Source organism: Eurosta solidaginis, chromosome 4 (assembly GCF_040869045.1).
Source record: "Eurosta solidaginis isolate ZX-2024a chromosome 4, ASM4086904v1, whole genome shotgun sequence".
Taxonomy (NCBI): domain Eukaryota; kingdom Metazoa; phylum Arthropoda; class Insecta; order Diptera; family Tephritidae; genus Eurosta; species Eurosta solidaginis.
Window position 1 is genome coordinate 276,495,107 of NC_090322.1, and position 18,785 is coordinate 276,513,891.

General features: G+C 36.0%; 1 protein-coding gene across 5 annotated transcripts in view; it reads right to left on the reverse strand.

The window, feature by feature from the left end:
• Positions 1 to 18,785, reverse strand: part of Ten-a (tenascin accessory) — a 458,238-nt gene that overhangs the window by 389,646 nt on the left and 49,807 nt on the right. For all 5 annotated transcript variants that reach the window (XM_067778438.1, XM_067778436.1, XM_067778434.1 and 2 more), the window contains exon 2: positions 2,729 to 3,899. In XM_067778438.1, the coding sequence (XP_067634539.1) occupies positions 2,729 to 2,874 (146 nt within the window). In that variant the 5' untranslated portion in view covers positions 2,875 to 3,899. The remainder of the gene's footprint in view (positions 1 to 2,728; positions 3,900 to 18,785) is intronic.

Below are 18,785 nucleotides of genomic sequence, written 5' to 3' on the forward strand. Positions count from 1 at the left end.
AGGACTTTAAAGAAGCGTCTATTATTTTAGAAGTGTTTATGTAAAAATGCAAGGTAAGCAATGCTGCTCACCTGTCTGACCCGAATTGATTGGGTTCGAGGATAAACGGTTTCAGAAGCTTCCTTTACCGATAACTTTTCTGCAGTGGTTTTTTCTCCGATATCATGAAGCTCCACCTATAGATACGGGCTCCCTTCTTGATATCATCAAATTTCGATCCAAGCAGGAAAAGAATCCCTTTTTATTTGGTTTATGGGAGCATCTAACCCCTATATATTGTTGGTCCGCTGCAAAGCTGATTTTTGGGAAACGCAGAGATGGTACTAACACCAGAAAGTCACTTGTTATCGAATTCAATAATTTTCAGTAGATAAAGAAGGTCATCTACGACTAAGTCTTACAAGAGGAGAGATAACCTACCACCTTCCTAAAGCAAGTCCTAGTGATCAGAATTGACTCGGTCGTCCCTCCAAGATACCGCTTTCATGACTTTTCTAATTTTGAAGAAAGAAACCGAAGATAATAGGGCGATGCCGAAAGCGGGTGGAACTCGATGTTTTATTCCCTGTAGTAGCAGAAAAGGGTCGACCCCCTCCAGTCTGGATACTTTCCACGACCGAAAGTAGACAAAGCCTTGGACTCAGCACACTATGTTTGACTCTTTTCTCAATAAGAAATGGATGGTTATCCACCCTTTAGATGCGAGTTATACGAGCTGTTTTCATTCTAACTAGAGTTTGCTAATTTGTCAAATAATTTTTATACTCAGTTGAGCTTAGCTCACAGAGTATATTAACTTTGATTGGATAACGGTTGGTTGTACATATATAAAGGAATCGAGATAGATATAGACTTCCATATATCAAAATCATCAGTATCGAAAAAAAATTTGATTGAGCCATGTCCGTCCGTCCGTCCGTCCGTTGACACGTTAACTTGAGTAAATTTTGAGGTATATTGATGAAATTTGGTATGTAGGTTCCTTGGCACTTATCTCAGATCGCTATTTAAAATGAACGATATCGGACTATAACCACGCCCACTTTTTCAATAACGAAAATTTCGAAAAACCGAAAATGTGCGATAATTCATTACCAAAGACGGATAAAGTGATGAAACTTGGTAGGTGAGTTGAACTTATGACGCAGAATAGAAAATTAGTAAAATTTTGGACAATGGGTGTGGCACCCCCACTTTTAAAAGACGGTAATTTAAAAGTTTTGCAAGCTGTAATTTGGCAGTCGTTGAAGATATCATGATGAAATTTGGCAAGAACGTTACTCCTGTTACTATATGCATGCTTAATAAAAATTAGCAACATCGCAGAACGACAACGCCCACTTTAAAAAAAATTTTTTTTAAAGCAAATTTTAACAAAAAATTTAATATCTTTTCAGTATATAAGTAAATTATGTCAACATCCAACTCCAGTAATGATACGGTGCAACAAAGTACAAAAACAAAAGAAAGTTTCAAAATGGGCGTGGATCCGCCCGTTTTCATTTAATTTGTCTAGGATAATTTGATTGCCATAAGTCGAACAAAAATTTACCAATCCTTGTGAAATTTGGTAGGGGCTTAGATTCTAGGACGATAACTGTTGAATGTGAAAAAGGGCGAAATCGGTTGAAGCCACGCCCAGTTTTTATACACAGTCTACCGTCTGTCCTTCCGCTCGGCCGTTAACACGATAACTTGAGCAAAAATTGATATATCTTTATTAAACTTAGTTCACGCACTTATCTGAACTCACTTTGTATTGGTATAAAAAATGGTCGAAATCCGATTACGACCACGCCCACTTTTTCGATATCGAATATTACGAAAAATTCAAAAAATGACATAATTCTATACGGAATACGAAAAAGGGATGAAACATGGTAATTGGATTGGTTTATTGATGCAAAATATAACTTTAGGAAAAAACTTTGTAAAATGGGTGTGACACCTACCATATTAAGTAGAAGAAAATGAAAAAGTTCTGCAGGGCGAAATCAAAAGCCCTTGGAATCTTGGCAGGAATACTGTTCGTGGTATTACATATATAAATAAATTGGCGGTATCCGACAGATGATGTTCTGGGTCACCCTGGTCCACATTTTTGTCGATATCTCGAAAATGCCTTCACATATACAACTAAGGGCCCCTCCCTTTTAAAACCCTCATTAATACCTTTAATTTGATACCCATTTCGTACAATCACATTCTAGAGTAACCCATGGTCCACCTTATGGCGATTTCTGGAAAAGGCGTCCACCTATAGAAATAAGGCCATTCCCTTTTAAAATACTTATTACCACCTTTCGTTTGATACCCAAATTGTACAAACGCATTCTAGAATCTCCCCTGATCCACTTTTATAACGATATCTCGAAAAGGCGTCCACCTATAGAACTATGGCCCACTCCCTCTTAAAATACTCTTTAATACCATCCATTTGATACACATGTCATACAAATACATTCCAGTGTTTCCCTCGGTTCATTTTCCTGCATGGTTATTTTCCCTTATGTTGTCACCATAGATCTCAACTGAGTATGTAATGTTCGGTTACACCCGAACTTAACCTTCTTTACTTGTTATAATTCTTTTTTTTATCAATTTTAAACAAATATACCTGAGGGCCTTCCCCACAAGATTCAACTTTTTGGATTTGAAAGCTTTCAAGAAGACCAATTTCGATACAAACAAATGTTGCTTTAAAACAACAAAAATAAATTTAAATTACCTGCTTGAGTGATTTGGTTCATGCGCAAACGGCTCGGCATAAATGTTACGCACTGGCGGTACACGTCGGGGCAACGGAGGCGGCACCGGATTATAGCCATCCATGATCGTATCACAATCGGAGTATTTCATTGATTTCATAGTCATTTTGATGTTATTGTTTTTTTTTACCTACGAGCTTTTTTTACACTTATTTTTTTAATTTTTATTTCGTTTCTTTTTCGGGAATGTTTTTGTTTGTTTTTTTTTTTCTTTTTCGTATCACGCACCCGCGTCGTATGTCGTATTTAAAATTATTTCAATTAATTTTCATATTATTTTATCTGTGTTGGCGGTTTTCGCTTACATTTGTTGTAGTTGCTTTATTTTAATTCTTACTTATGGCAGCATTAATTTGTTGTGAAAGAGTGAATCGTGTTAATAATAAATTTGCCTTACAATTATTGTCTCTTCCTTCTCCGCCTTTACGATTTACGCATATTGCTTTTTCGCTTACGTTCGCCTTTTATTATGATAATTAAAATAAGTTTTCGTTTGTTTCGCGATTTGATTTTCCACTTTTTTGTTGCTTTATCTTTTAATGCTTGCTTATTTCACTGGGAAATAGTTCGCATAAATTTTGCTGACGCTGAGCGCACCGACGAGGAGCATTTAAAAGCGGAAAATTCCTAAATCTGCGTACGGAGCAGCTAAGGAACGCAGGAGTGTGTGTGTGCGTGTTAATTATGCACGTCACATTCAAACACACGTATGTATATATGTGTGTGTATGTGTCAAGCGAATGGCATTTTCCGCACGTGTTGCACTTTGAATTTAAATATTTTGTTTTTTGGTTTTCTGCGTTTTTTTTTACCAATCCCTCACCTCTGCCTCACCACACATTTCTCAGCGTTTGGATAGCAATTTCTGCGTCGGCGTGATATCCATCTGCAAACGAAAAAAGCGCATAAATGCTTCTGTGTTTGTGTGTGTGTTTGCACAAGTGAATGTCAACCGACGCTTTGATGCATTTCGATTTAATTGATTTAAGTGTTGGTGTGGGTGTGCATGCTTACGCACACTTATGCAATCGTGTGTTCGAAATGGCGTAAATATATTTTTGTAGTGATGTTTTATTGATCCTAAAAATAAAACAACTCAAGCAACTAATCCGGACATTTTTCATTTTTGGCCTAGAAAGAAAGATAATCAAAATATGCTTTTGTTTAATAGAATTAATTTTATATCAGTGTATGTATGTACGTATGTGTGTGTAAATGTGTTTGTTTCTTCGCTCGCTTTTCGAATGCTGAATGCTGAATGTTGAACACCGCCTTATCTTCACCATCGCTTTGCACCAACCAGACAATGAAATATACAAATCAGGCATTCCCTTGGCTAAGGTGTGCCATAACGCCAATAGCGACCACCAACGGTTAAGCCAGCTAAATAGTCATATTGTTTGTTCTCAAGCAGACTTTTGTTACTGTGTTAGTGTGAACAACACACGCTTAATAATAAATGCTAATCAACACCTTCATTTATACAAAAAATATCTCGTTTTTTTACTTTCCGTTAAGCAAAAGGTAATCGAAACCCCAGTTCAATTAAATTGATATGAATGTGGTATTGAAAAATTCAAACAAATTCCCGATTGCGGGTTACAGCTTTTTGAATGTAGCGTGAATTTTGCTACGTCATACACCCATAAAAGCGACTAATAAACTTTAAATTTTTGTTTAAATGAAGGCAAGTTTTAAAGTACTTACAAAAAAAATTAAAACAATTCCTTTTTTTGTAAAATATATGAATTTCCAACTAAAATATTTATTAATTGAATTTATTTGGAGCGGCAGGCGGATGATTAATGAATAAATATATGTATATTTGTATGTTTGTACATTAGAGTGGCCGAGAAAACTCAGACTCAAGATATTTTACTTGTGACCATGCCCAAAGTTTTTAAAATCCAATGCACAAAATTGGTAGTAAGGTTTGTTGAGTACTGATATTATTTTCCATGTATTGCGTTTTTGTTGCTACTTTTCAGTTTGAGTTTTCTCTTTTGTAAATAATGAACAATAAATTTTCCCAAGGAATTACACAAACTATTAACGACGTTTTGTTGATTATTTACCAAAAAAAATAAAGCATCACTTTTTTCTAGTCTCCCTAATGTGGGCGTGTTTGGTTTTAATAGCCAACATCAAGGCGGTTTGGGCTTTTGATCAACTGTCGCGATGACACAGCATTTAAATAGTAAAAATAAACGGCGAAAAATTGTTTCAGTCATCTGATTATTTAATAATTTTGTTTGAAAATATTGCTATTAGCTAGCTATATATTTAATTTTTTTTTTATATTTTTATGAGCTTTCGCATCGCACTGCTCCATCAGCCTTTTGAAAAACTCAAGCTTATTTATAACACTCAATTTTTTGTTTTAGTAGTGCGAAAATGATTTCAAAAGGGTTGCGAAATTATCCCAAAATTTGTTGCAAAACATTACGGAATTCCCCTTCCCAGTGGGTGGAACTGCCCTCTTTTTTTAATTCCTACACCTTCATCTATTTGACTCTTCATAAGCATTTTAATAACTTCTAAGCCAGTTGTATCCTCTTGAAATATCCTTCTCGTTACAACAAACAATGAAAGAACCGACCGTTAAAACGACTACAGAGCTCAAAAGGACATCAGAAGGGAACGGTTGTAAAGTCAAAATAATGGCGGCGACCGTGGTGTGATGGTAGCGTGCTCCGCCTACCACACCGAATGCCCTGGGTTCACACCCCGGACAAAGCAACATCAAAATTTTAGAAATAAGGGTTTTCAATTAGAAGAAAATTTTTCTAAGCGGGGTCGCCCCGCGGCAGTGTTTGGCAAGCACTCCGAGTGTATTTCTGCAATGAAAAGCTCTCAGTGAAAACTCATCTGCCTCACAGATGCCGCTCGGAGTCGGCATAGAACAAATAGGTCCCGTCCCGCCAATTTGTAGGAAAAATTAAAAAAAAGGAGCACGACGTAAATTGGAAGAGAAGTCCGGCCTAAAATATCTTCGGAGGTTATCGCGCCTTACATTTGTTTTTTTATTTTTATTTAATGGCATATTAATTTTAAAACTGTATGTGAAAACAACCAAAAACAAGTCAGGAAGGCTAAGTTCGGGTGTAACCGAACATTACATCCTCACCTGAGAGCTTAACAAGTTTATAACATGTTTAGCAGTGGCAACACTGCTTTAAAGGCTATTTTTTGCGATTCAACTGTGATAAATTCATGGCTGAGCTTCTCCTTTAATTTAGGTGGAGCTACTTTCCAATTTTTATATTCAGCATGTACTTGTACAGAAGCGTATCGTTACATTTAAATAACGGTATTACGTAATGGCATAAAGAAATCGAGATAGATATATACTTCCATATAAAAAAATTATCATTGACTGAGGAATGTCCGCCCGTTAGCACGATAACTTCAATAAAAATTAGATAGTATTGCAAATAGGCGAAATCGTACTACAACCACGCCCGCTTTTATGACATTGAAATTTCGGATGTAGATTGTCTTTGCTATTGTATATACACTCAAAGAAAACTAACGGAATTGGTTTGGCGAACACGCCTACTCTGAACAAAAATTTCTATTTCGAAAATTGGAATAAATGTGATAAATCATCGCACTGTATTGAAAATGTTCGAAATCATATAATAATAGCGCCTATTTTTCGATTCCGAAAATATGGAAAAAAAAAATGGAGCAATGATTTAGTAAATACAGGCAAAGTAACGAACGGGTGGATTAATTTAATACCGCAAAATAAAAGTTTGGTAAAATTTTGAAAAATGGGCGTGGCACTGCCCGCATTTAGAAGAAGAAAACTTTAAAGATTCGCCAGCCATTATTAATCCTTGAGAATTTGCAGAATTGTGGTTCGTTGTATTAGATATATTTAGATCGGAAGGAAATTCGTTAACGACCACGCCGACTTTTTTGTTTGAATTGCTTAAATCTTTAGCTATCACAAAATTGGCTATATATTTATGACATATGTATACCTAAATTACAATTATATATATGTAAGCGCAAATTGAGATATTTAAACCAAAATTTTAAATGGTACTGGTCCGCTCCTTTTTATTAGGCCCTTCACAATACTCCCAATACCAACGTCAAACATAAAGCGGTCCATTTCAACGAGATTGTGTAAGACAAGCGTTTCTAACTAGTCTATAGCTCCTCACGGAAGATGATATTTGCGTATATACATGTATCCTTAATATATATACGATGCAGCAGGCTAAGTACAATGACCAGTTTCGCCGGAGCCCAGACTTCCTTAATAGGTATTTTGATATTTCAATGAGGCGGGCAGGAAGACACTTAAATGATTGGCCCAACCATTTCGAGGGGCGTAGACGTTTTGAAAGAACTTATTTGCGGTATTTTCCATGTAACCAAACCATGGGCCTAAGATGGCACCCCGATTGCCGGCTACGTGGCTGTGTTGCAAGTCATGTGCTCATAAAAAATTTAAGCAAAAACAAGTAAGGAAGGTTAAGTTCGGGTGTAACCGAACATTACATACTCAGTTGAGAGCTATGGTGACAGCATAAGGGAAAATAACCATGTAGGTAAATGAACCGAGGGAAACCCTGGAATGTGTTTGTATGACATTTGTATCAAATGAAAGGCATTAAAGAGTATTTTATGAGGGAGTGGGCCATAGTTCTATAGGTAGACGCCATTTAGGGATATAGCCATAAAGGTGGATCAGGGTTGACTCTAGAATGCGTTTGTACGATATGGGTATCAAATTAAAGGTATTAATGAGGGTTTTAAAAGGGAGTGGTGGTTGTTGTATAGGTTGTCGCATTTTCGAAATATCGCCATAAAGGTGGACCAGGGGTGACTCTAGAATTTGTTTGTACAATATGGGTATCAAAAGAAAGGTGTTAATGAGTATTTTAAAAGGGAGTAATCCTTAGTTACATAGGTGGACGCCGTTTCGAGATATCGCCATAAAGGTGGACCAGGGGTGACTCTAGAATTTGTTTGTACAATATGGGTATCAAAAGAAAGGTGTTAATGAGTATTTTAAAAGGGAGTAATCCTTAGTTCCATAGGTGGACGCCGTTTCGAGATATCGCCACAAAGGTGGAATAGGGGTGAACCTAGAATTCGTTTGTACAATATGGGCATCAAACGAATTATGTTAATGAGTATTTTAAAAGGGAGTGGGCTTTAGTTCTATAGGTGGATGCCGTTTCGAAATATCGCCATAAAGGGGGACCAGGGTTGACTCTAGAATGTGCTTGTACGATATGGGTATCAAATTAAAGGTATTAATGAGGGTTTTAAAAGGGAGTGGTGGTTGTTGTATAGGTGGTCGCATTTTCGAAATATCGCCATAAAGGTGGACCAGGGGTGACTCTAGAATTTGTTTGTACAATATGGGTATCAAACGAAAGGAGTTAATGAGTATTTTAAAAGGGAGTGGGCCTTGGTTCTATAGGTGGACGCTTTTTCGAGGTATCGTAATAAAGGTGGACCAGGGGTGACTCTAGACTTTGTTAGTACGATATGGGTATCAAATGAAAGGTGTTAATGAGTATTTTTAAAAGGAGTGGTTGTAGTTGTATATGTGAAGTCGTTTTTCAGATATCGACCAAAATATGGACCAGGGTGACCCAGAACATCATCTGTTGGATACCGCTAATTTATTTATATATGTAATACCTGCCAAGATTTTAAGGGTTTTTTATTTCGCCCTGCAGAACTTTTTCATTTTCTTCTACTTAATATGGTAGGTGTCACAACCATTTTATAAAGTTTTTTCTAAAGTTATATTTCGCGTCAATAAAACAATCCAATTACCTTACCATATTTCATCCCTTTTTTCGTATTTGGTATATAATTATGGCATTTTTTTCATTTTTCGTAATTTTCGATATCGAAAAAGTGGGCGTGATCATAGTCGGATTTCGTTCATTTTTCATACCAAGATAAAGTGAGTTCAAGTAAGCACGTGAACTAAGTTCATTAAAGATATGTCGATTTTTGCTCAAGTTATCGTGTTAACGGCCATGCGGAAGGACAGACGGACGACTGTGTATAAAAACTGGGCGTGGCATCAACCGATTTCACAGAAAAGAGTTAACGTCATAAACTCTATGCCCCTACCAAATTTCACAAGGATTGGTAAAAGTTTTGTCGACTTATGGCATTAAAAGTATCCTAGACAAATTAAATGAAAAAGGGCGGAGCCACGCCCATTTTGAAATTTTCTTTTATTTTTGTATTTTGTTGCACTATATCATTACTGGAGTTGAATGTTGACATAATTTACTTATATACTCTAAAGATATTAAATCTTTTGTTAAAATTTTACTTTAAAAAAAATTTTGCTAATTTTTATTAAGCGTACATACAGTAATAGGAGTAACGTTCCTGCCAAATTTCATCATGATATCTTCAACGACAGCCAAATTACAGCTTGCAAAATTTTAAATTACTTTCTTTTAAAAGTGGGCGGTGCCACGCCCATTGTCCAAAATTTTACTAATTTTCTATTCTGCGTCATAAGTTCAACTCATCTACCAAGTTTCGTCGCTTTATCTCTCTTTTGTAATGAATTATCGCAATTTTTCGGTTTTTCGAAATTTTCGATACCAAAAAAGTGGGCGTGGTTATAGTCCGATATCGTTCATTTTAAATAGCGATCTGAGATGAGTGCTCAGAAGCCCACATACCAAATTTCATCAAGATACCTCAAAATTTACTCAAGTTATCGTGTTAACGGACGGCCGGACGGACGGACGGACATGGCTCAATCAAATTTTTTTTCGATCCTGATTATTTTGATATATGGAAGTCTATATCTATCTCGATTCCTTTATATATGTACAACCAACCGTTATCCAATCAAACTTAATATACTCTGTGAGCTCTGCTCAACTGAGTATAAAAACAACAACATAACATAAATATGCGCTACACCAAATATTAATTTCTTCTTCCTCGCTTGAAATGCTTGGAGCTCAACTTTGTACAGAGAAAACCATAATGCGCAACTAAAAACCAATGGAGTACATGAAGTAAAACAATTCCCACCCAGGTTGTCAGTTACCTACAACAACAAATTGATTCTATGCTGCATCATTCTATTCGATTGGAAAACTCTAAGCGTGCGAACGGCGAAAGCACAAACACCAAAATATGCGCAAAACCAATCAATGGTAATCAGCCGTACAAGCATAGACCTCGTAAGACACCAACCCGATTCATACAAACGTGCATGATGAAGCCTATGACCATGACGTTAACAATTTCTGCACCACTAGACGATTCCATAATGTAATTGAATAGTTAATGCATTGTTGGCTCTTCTCTGGCGAAGCTGTGGCTTCGTTCTCGGTGGATTATGACGCGCTTTGGGGATTTTCCTTTCAAATTTAATTTGTGATAAAGCGAAACAAAGAGAAACGAGAAAAAATTGTGATCACAGGTAGGGGTGTTGTACTGAATTTTTATTCTACTAATTTTCAAGTCAACTTTCCACTTTTAAGCTCTGCACATTAGTAGTGGAGCGGAAAGTACTCTCTAATCTCACACATTATACTGTAATGAAATTGAAAATGTGATCCATTATTTTTTGCACTTTTTTCGACTTCTGCCTTCACATATAAGTTTGCTTTTTATTATCTGCCTTATTTATACTCGTAAGCTGACAATCGATAGAAACTTCTTCTATCATTCAGTTTATAATATTAGTAGTTGCTTATTTCAGCCAACTCACCTACGAAAAGATTTGTTGGGGGCGAAGAGTCTTCATTCCAAATACAGTGCACTATCCCCAACTCTGATTTTCGTAATGAAACTCAAAGCAGATACACAGATGTAAAGGTAAGTTACGGTGCAACCGCGAAGTGGCATCATAAAAGTGAGACGCGCCTAATATTATAACAAGTGGCCACTTGAGCCGAAGCAACAACAACAAAATAATTTGGAATGCAAAGCTTAACAAGAAAACCCGCAATGCGCCAGCAGTTCTTAGCCGTAGATACAAACTTTATGCCAGTCATTGCGGCCAGAAAAGCACTAAACAGACAAAGAGTACATAGGTATACTCGGACAGAACACGACGACCGCGGACATGATCACACAAAAGCCTTTAGGGATTTCGAGAAAATAAAAAGTAAAAAATTTGTGAACAATTTGAGTGCTAGCAGGGATGCTGGTTTGTGAAAATGACGTAGACCTGCGAATGGATATTCTGGCTTTGCTACATCAAGAGCGCGGGGGTTTTTTCTCCACAAGTGCAAGACACTTGATATGGGCATGTGTGCAACAACAACAGAATAAAGGAAAAACTGAAGTGTGTAATAAAAATCCGCAAAAACATGTGCAACATTGGCATGTAGACGCGGTCATATGAAGCCACGGTAATTGCAAATAAAGTCTTTTGCCAATCATTTCGCTATGTCCTTAAAACCAACAGCCATCATTCCCTAAAGTCAGCGTCTGGCATTTTGTGAGGCCATTTAAAATCCATTGGGATAAATCAAAAGCATCAAGAAGATAAAACAGTACATTTGCTTGTAATGGCACAAGATTATCGACTGTAGCTGACCCGACCCAAAACAAACGCTAAGCCCACCATACGAACCCAGACAAGGCCAAAAGTTGTCAAATGCCAGAGATGGCCAAAATTATCAGACATGGCAACAAAACGACAATTCGTACAACAAACCAGTTGGTGGGCGGACAAACACCTTGTACGCGCAAACACTCATATTTGCCCCTTCACCCCTTCCTGCTTTCTACGCAAACGGAACCAAGTTGGAAAGTTATCACTCATTAGAGAAGTCATACATCTTTAAGTCTCTGAAGTGCTTAACTATTTTACTAATGTTTTCTGTTTTTTTTTTTTAAGTTGCATCCAACACACGTTTCTAGTTATTACAAATTTATTTGTTGTTTTTCTGGCCAAACTTATGAAGCGCGTTGGGCGCGTGTTCCTCCTTACCCTACCGATCAAAAGGAAAATTTATGAACGATTCTTGACTTTTCCGCTTCAATGCTGTTTTCTTGATTATTTATTGCACGCTTCTTCTTCTTCTGTTGTAGGTTGTATAATTGAGCAGCGAGTAACAAGTGCCGCGGATCATAAATCATGGAAGTTTATAAATATGTTTGTTCAGTGATACGAGGTTTTGCTGCCCTTCCGCCCTTAACCTCTATATATAAATCTACACAATAGATAAATAAATCAGAAGAGAAGAATTTAAAGATACTGCAATAATCACAATAATAAAGTGTGAGGAATGCGTTCTGAATAAAAGTGGATCTAATGATTGGATTTAGAGTATCATCTGCTATGAATATTATGATCACAAGACTTCGAAAAGGACCAAGTATAGTAGTACAAAATTATAGTTATAGCTTCTTCCTAAAATGTCTTAGCTTAGTGTTACCTACTTCAAAAGAGATCCAAAAAGATGTTGCTTGGATTAACCACGACATAGTACTACAGATTAGAGAGATTTTGGAACAAGTTTGTGGCATTCTTTCTCAATTTTGGTTTGAGAAGTTCCTCAAAATATACAACAAAGACTAACAAGAGCACAAACCCGAAATCAGCCCCTGGACGGCATACAATTTAGAACCACTAACTTCTACCTGCAATCGTATCACTCAACTACACACGCCGCGATCATGTCGGAACGAAATTAAACACTGAAGCCAAACGTGTTTGTCTCCAAACCAAAATTTACAAAGGTTGACATTAAATCGTTGCAAAATAGTTATAGCTCTATGCCCTTAGGAAAAATCAAATAATTAGATTTAAGAAGGACACTTTGTGAGGAGCTCAATATTAACAGAACCAACCACATTGGCCAACAAATACAAAGTACCAGTCAAGTTATCCCTTTATTTATATACAGTGAGCTCTTCAGCATGCCAGCCTATTTCAACTTTACGTGGCTGCAGTATTTCATTTGCAAATATGTGTTTTTGTTTTTTTTTTAGTTGCTGTTTGTTGTCATGTTTAACTGCTTAGCCGAATATTTATGATCACACAAGTTCGTGGTCTTTTCAATCTCTGTACTATAAATTGGTTGCACAAAGTTGCAATACTAAGCCGTTGAACAATGGCAACAACATTAAAAGACTCTTTGTTGTGGTAGTTAACTGCTTGTCCACAACTAAAAAAAATCGGCCTACACAAAGTTTTGAGAACTAAAAAGCGATTGTGATTTTGTGTCAACCGGTTTATTCACAAAACACATTAACCAGATTGTGCAGCAGCGCCACAAAATATTGTGCAATAACTGGGCATATGCTTCCGATGGTGGTGTTTCTTACTTTTAGGAACGCGTCGAATAAGCCTAAAAGATGTTATTCAGAAAAGTATAAAAATGGATTTAAATTAAAAATATCGCTTACAATTTTATACAATAGTATCTCGCACGATATACAGTAGGTTTAGAGAGGTGCAGGGCAAGCTTCTGTTCCAATTTTTGCTTTGCTACTTTAAAATATTTCCTACAAATTGGGGAGCCTATATGTTTTATGTCGAATCCAAACCGAATATGTTAGGCAAACGCGCAAAATTTTATCTTTACGATAACCTGGGAAGAGGGCCATAAGATCGGTCCATATTATATTGCGAGTTCCTTAAACTTTCGGACTTATGAAATCTTTCACATAGGTTCAAATAAGAATTAGAAGGGAAATAGCGATATGGAGATTGATTGACAGAGGGTGAGGAAGAGCGAGATAGAGGGAAAAAGAACAGAGGAAAAAAATCGCGCGATTGACCCCCATATAGCATGGTCTGCGATTGATCCCTTTGCCGACAACAAGTTATTATTGATCACCTCATGTCACTTTTGGATGCAGTTGGTATTAGTCGGTTAAAATTTCATGTAACCACTATGCAGCGAATGATGCAGAACTATGTCATCAAGATATGGTACTAGTTCTAGTCCTGTCGTCAGCACTGCTTTCAGCTGAAATGTTTAGCATTATGATGCCCTACGACATGGCAAATATTCCCTTTGCAGACCTTTTGATCGCGTTCCTAACTGGTTCAGAGCTTTTCATCAAAGTAGTACCATGGTTCAATTATCATAGTATTTCTTTTTTTTTTTAACAATACTAATACAAAAAAATATAAAATTCGTAATAATTTCCGAAGGAGTACGAAGAGGATCTCTGTAGCAGTACCGTAAGCGATAAGTGCAAGAGTCTGACATTACCCGTAAGGGGTAAAAAGAGGACCTGTCAAACAGGTACTAATCGTATAAAGGGGAGTAGAATAGGAATATGCCGAATAGTATCCATATTGGTATAAAGAGCACCAGTCCGACACCACTCCCCATAGGACATGTTCAAACAGAAGGGACCACTCCAACTCACATAAAGGGATCAAAACTGGCTATAGTCGCATACTTGTTTGCGAATAATCCCGCATTCATCCTAGATTAATCGCATTTTACGCAGAGTAGGCAGGGGTAAACTCCTCACTTAATTCAAAAACCTAAAATTTCAATTCTTTTAAATTAGCTTAAAGATTAAATAAATACATGAATTATTTCCTTAATTAAAATAAGTCAACATTATTTAGAATTTGATCTTGAATTTTGAAAAAACTCCCAATTTTGCCCTATAGCAGAGTGTATTGAATGAGTCACTGTAGAGATTAGTCGTCAAATTGTTTGCAGTGTATATAAGCAGAAATATTTATGTGGTATCGAAATAAAGCAGAAACAGTCAAATTTAATTAACAATAGTGCTCCTTAAGTTTTCATGTTAGCATTTTTGAAAATGAATTGTCGTACTGCATGCGGCACTAGGGATGGCGATCCCGCGATTGAAAAAATGGGATTTTATATTCATTTAAATAATTTTAAACTTGTTTAAACAAAAAAATTAAATATCTGTGAAAATATGCTTGCAAATAGTTTCCAAAGGTTTTTAAAGCACAGAACCCTAATCTTGAGTCTGATTTTCCGCATTGGTTCAGGTTTTCGAGATATTCATGTCTAAGCATGCGAAAAAACTTTTTTCTTCTATATCACAGCACGACAAAAATCCAAATAAATTTTGGAAAAAGAAAAAGGTCTGCACTTTATCGAAGGTTGCAACGTGGTGAGCTAGAATCGGAGTCACTTCTAACTCATGAGATATTCGAACCTAATAGTGCAAAAAATATGTTTTTAGTGCATCTTAGGTCATTTCACTTCCAGAAATTCCTTTTTTAAAAACGTGATTCTTGATAAAAATACCGTTTCTACTTTTCAAAGTCTATTTCGAGTTTGAAAAACGCTGTATTTTTGCCAATTTTATTGAATTGTATTTTATTTTATTTTTTTATTCTTTGCAATAAAAAATAAAAATATGAGCTACTATAACTTCTGCTTTTGTTATACTCAGCGTGCTTTGCACTCAGAGTATATTAACTTTGATTGGATAACGGTTGGTTCTACAGGTATAAAGGAATCGAGATAGATATATCAAAATCATCAGTACCTATCAAAAAAATTTTATTGAGCCATGTCCCTCCGTCTGTCCGTTAACACGATAACTTCAGCAAATACTGAGATATCTTCACCAAATTTGGTACATGAGCTTATCTGGACCCAGAATAGATTGGTATTGAAAATGAGCGAAATCGGATGACAACCACGCCCACTATTTATATATACAACATTTTGAAAAACACAAAAAACCTGATAATTTAGTAAATAATACACCTAGAATGTTGAAATTTGACGTCTGGACTGATATTGAGACTCTTGATAAAAATTTGAACAATTTTTTTAAATGGGCGTGGCACCGCCCACTTGTGATAAAATCAATTTTACAAATATTATTAATCATAAATCAAAAATCGATAAACCTATTGTAACAAATTTCGGCAGAGAGGTTGCCTTTACTATAAGAAATGGTATGAAGAAAAATTAACGAAATCGATAAAGGACCACGCCCACTTTTATATAAAAGATTTTTAAAAGGGTCGTGGACGAACAAAATGAGCTATATATTTGCAAAAAAGAACTTTATATCAATGGTATTTCATTTCCCAAGTAGATTTATAACAATAAATAGGGAAAACTTCAAATTTTAAAAAATGGGCGCGGCACCGCCGCTTTCATGACTAAGCAATTTTTTATGTTTCGGGAGCCATAACTCGAAAAAATTAACGGATCGTAATAAAATTGGGTACACAAATTTTCCCTATAGCAGAAAATATTTCTAGTAAAAATGGACGGGATCGGTTAAAGACCACGGCAACTTAGATATAAAACAAGTTTAAAAGGGTCGTAGACTAGAATAATAAGCTATAACTTAGCAAAACATAGTTTTGAATCAATTATACTTCACTTATCAAATTTTAATGTAAGAGGAAATGTGGAGACATTTTTCTTTTAATCGGGCGGTGCCACGTGTTATGTAGAAAAGTAATTTATGTGAAATGAAATGTACATTTGAAGCTCACGCTGAGTATATAATGTTTGGTTACACCCGAACTTAGACACCTTTACTTGTTTTGTATTTGTTTAAACGTGGTGCATTTTTTGTCAAAAAACATATAGAAACCTATACAGGCTTAATTTCGTGACTATCATGCTAGGCGAACAATCCCGAAAATCGTCATTGGTATTCGGCACCGTTCATCACATTCAAAGTGTTGTTTGGTTAATTATAATTATATGAACAAACATATGAGCATACAAAATTTATCATCCGTTTAGCAGATTGAAAAACTTATTTGTAAAATTCTAAATTGTATTATTCGGGGGAAGAGCCAGTAAAAGTAGTTCCCGTAATTTAAGTGAAATTTGAGATGCCGCTTTGTCGCGGGAACGTTATGTAGGGAGCGCCAAAGGAGACAGCTGGGTGCAGCTGAAGCGTCGTTGATACGAAACAGGCGAATGTGGCAAAAACTTGCGGTATTGAAATTTCTACGGAGGTGTGTGCGTGTGGCCGCATGTTATTTTCAGATATTGGATACCAATATTGCGGTACAGCTTCGTAACGTAAGCTCAATATATTGCACAAAAAATTGTTTTAGAAGCTTATTGGAAACTCAAATCTTTTCAATGGAATTCCAATATGACAAAAATATGTTATTTTAAACATTTTTACTATAACGAATGCACATACAAATTTCATAAAAATTCTTTAATAAACAGAATTGAAAACCGCTTTTGATCTTATCTTCATCTTCACCTCCAACACATCTACACATCCAACACAGCTTCCATAAAAATAGTTTTTTGTTTCATTTCGTCTCTATTATTTTGTGATTTTGGTTGCATTCATTTACGATTTTATGGCTGCCTTAGTCAGGGTTCTTGCGGTCATCTGAGACAAAGCTAAAACAAAAAATTTCAAAGTCATAACAGTCAAAATAAACACAAGAAGGTGTGAACAAATTTTATTATCTTCTCTGAGTGGATATCAAAACAAGAATGAGAGTAACAGAGTAATTTCCAGCTGGCCAGCGAGAAACATCAAGATGAAGATAAACGTGAGCTATAGCAGATAGGGCAAAAAAATATAGAAGGTCATAAATTTAGAGGCAATAAAACTTTCAAGACTTGCATACACGCAAAAACAAAAATTAAATCCACCAAATATTGATGCCAGCAGCCAGGCAAGCATTTAGGCTAGCGCAGGGTTGTTCAGCGAAGCCAGAAGACTCTCACGATCGCTGTGGTGGGTGTGAGGGAAGATCACTGCTTGGCCAGAGTTGCAATATATCATCAGCGTTCAAAGGTCTATGTTTGGTTTCTTTGTGGTTTTACCGGGGTGATGGGCCACAAAATTAGAAATTTTACTACGCGCACAGATGTTGGGCACACACAAAGCGCGCAGCAGCTCAATGAAAATTAGAAAATGCATAAATCACAACAATAAGCGCGGGGGATTACGAATGCGGTGCTTTGTAAAGCGGGGGCATATAATTTGGGGATTTGCCGCATAATCGACTTAAATCATAATAAAGGAAAATCTAATAAATATTACATACACATATGAATATATTATTGTGCACACACATACATATGTAATTTTCTATGTATAACGATATAGTCAATTAAAGGCACACATGCACCGAAATTCACGCTTGCTTTTGTGTGTAAACCAAAGTCCTCTCATCAAAAATCTGGCTCCCCATTCTGGGGGAAATAAGACACTTATCACCACGAACATGTGTAAATATATACGAATATCTGTTTGCTTTTAAATTACAAACGGATTTGTTGTAGTTACATACACACATACATACATACATACATCCAATTTAAATTCACTGATAAACCAATCTTCGAACGCTTTTATGAATACTTTTATAATTATTGAATATTTATGACTTTTACAAATAAAACTTAAATCGTATTAACAGCTGAAATTATTTTGTGGCAGAAACAACAAATTTTACGGTGATAAGAACATGCACACACACACACACCGCCACTTGTGATAAGTGAATTATGTATTTGAAAATATAAAAACGAAAGCAACCAAACTCAAGTGGCGCGGCGCTTTCGACTGGCGCACTTGAACAGCCTCCAACGGCACCGTCTGCCACCAGCATAGGAACAAGTCATCCAGACAACAACCAACATCTGCAACAACATGACACTTATTGCATTCTGCTACTTCGCTGTACAAATATACAAAATAGGTTTTTATTTTTAATTTTTTTATTTCTTCTCTCCGTTTCCAGCTTACTGTTGACATTGTATTCAGCCTGTTTCATAGCTGTTTAGCAAATTGAGAGATCTTCAATGCTTGGCTTTTCAAGAAAAGAAATAAAAAATGTTTTCAACAATTTTATTGTCAATTTTAATGGCAATTTTTATGTATTTTGCTGATAATTTGAATGTCCTCTTATGACATTTGATGATGTGCTAATGTTGCTGCCACAAATTAGCGAACAAAACGAAAGAACAAAATGGTTAAATATATGAGGAAAACTTTTAAGAATATAGTAATTGATAACATTAAGATGTGATTTGTAACGATCTTAACAAGTGATATGAAAAAGTTTTCTGGAAGTGGGAACACGGC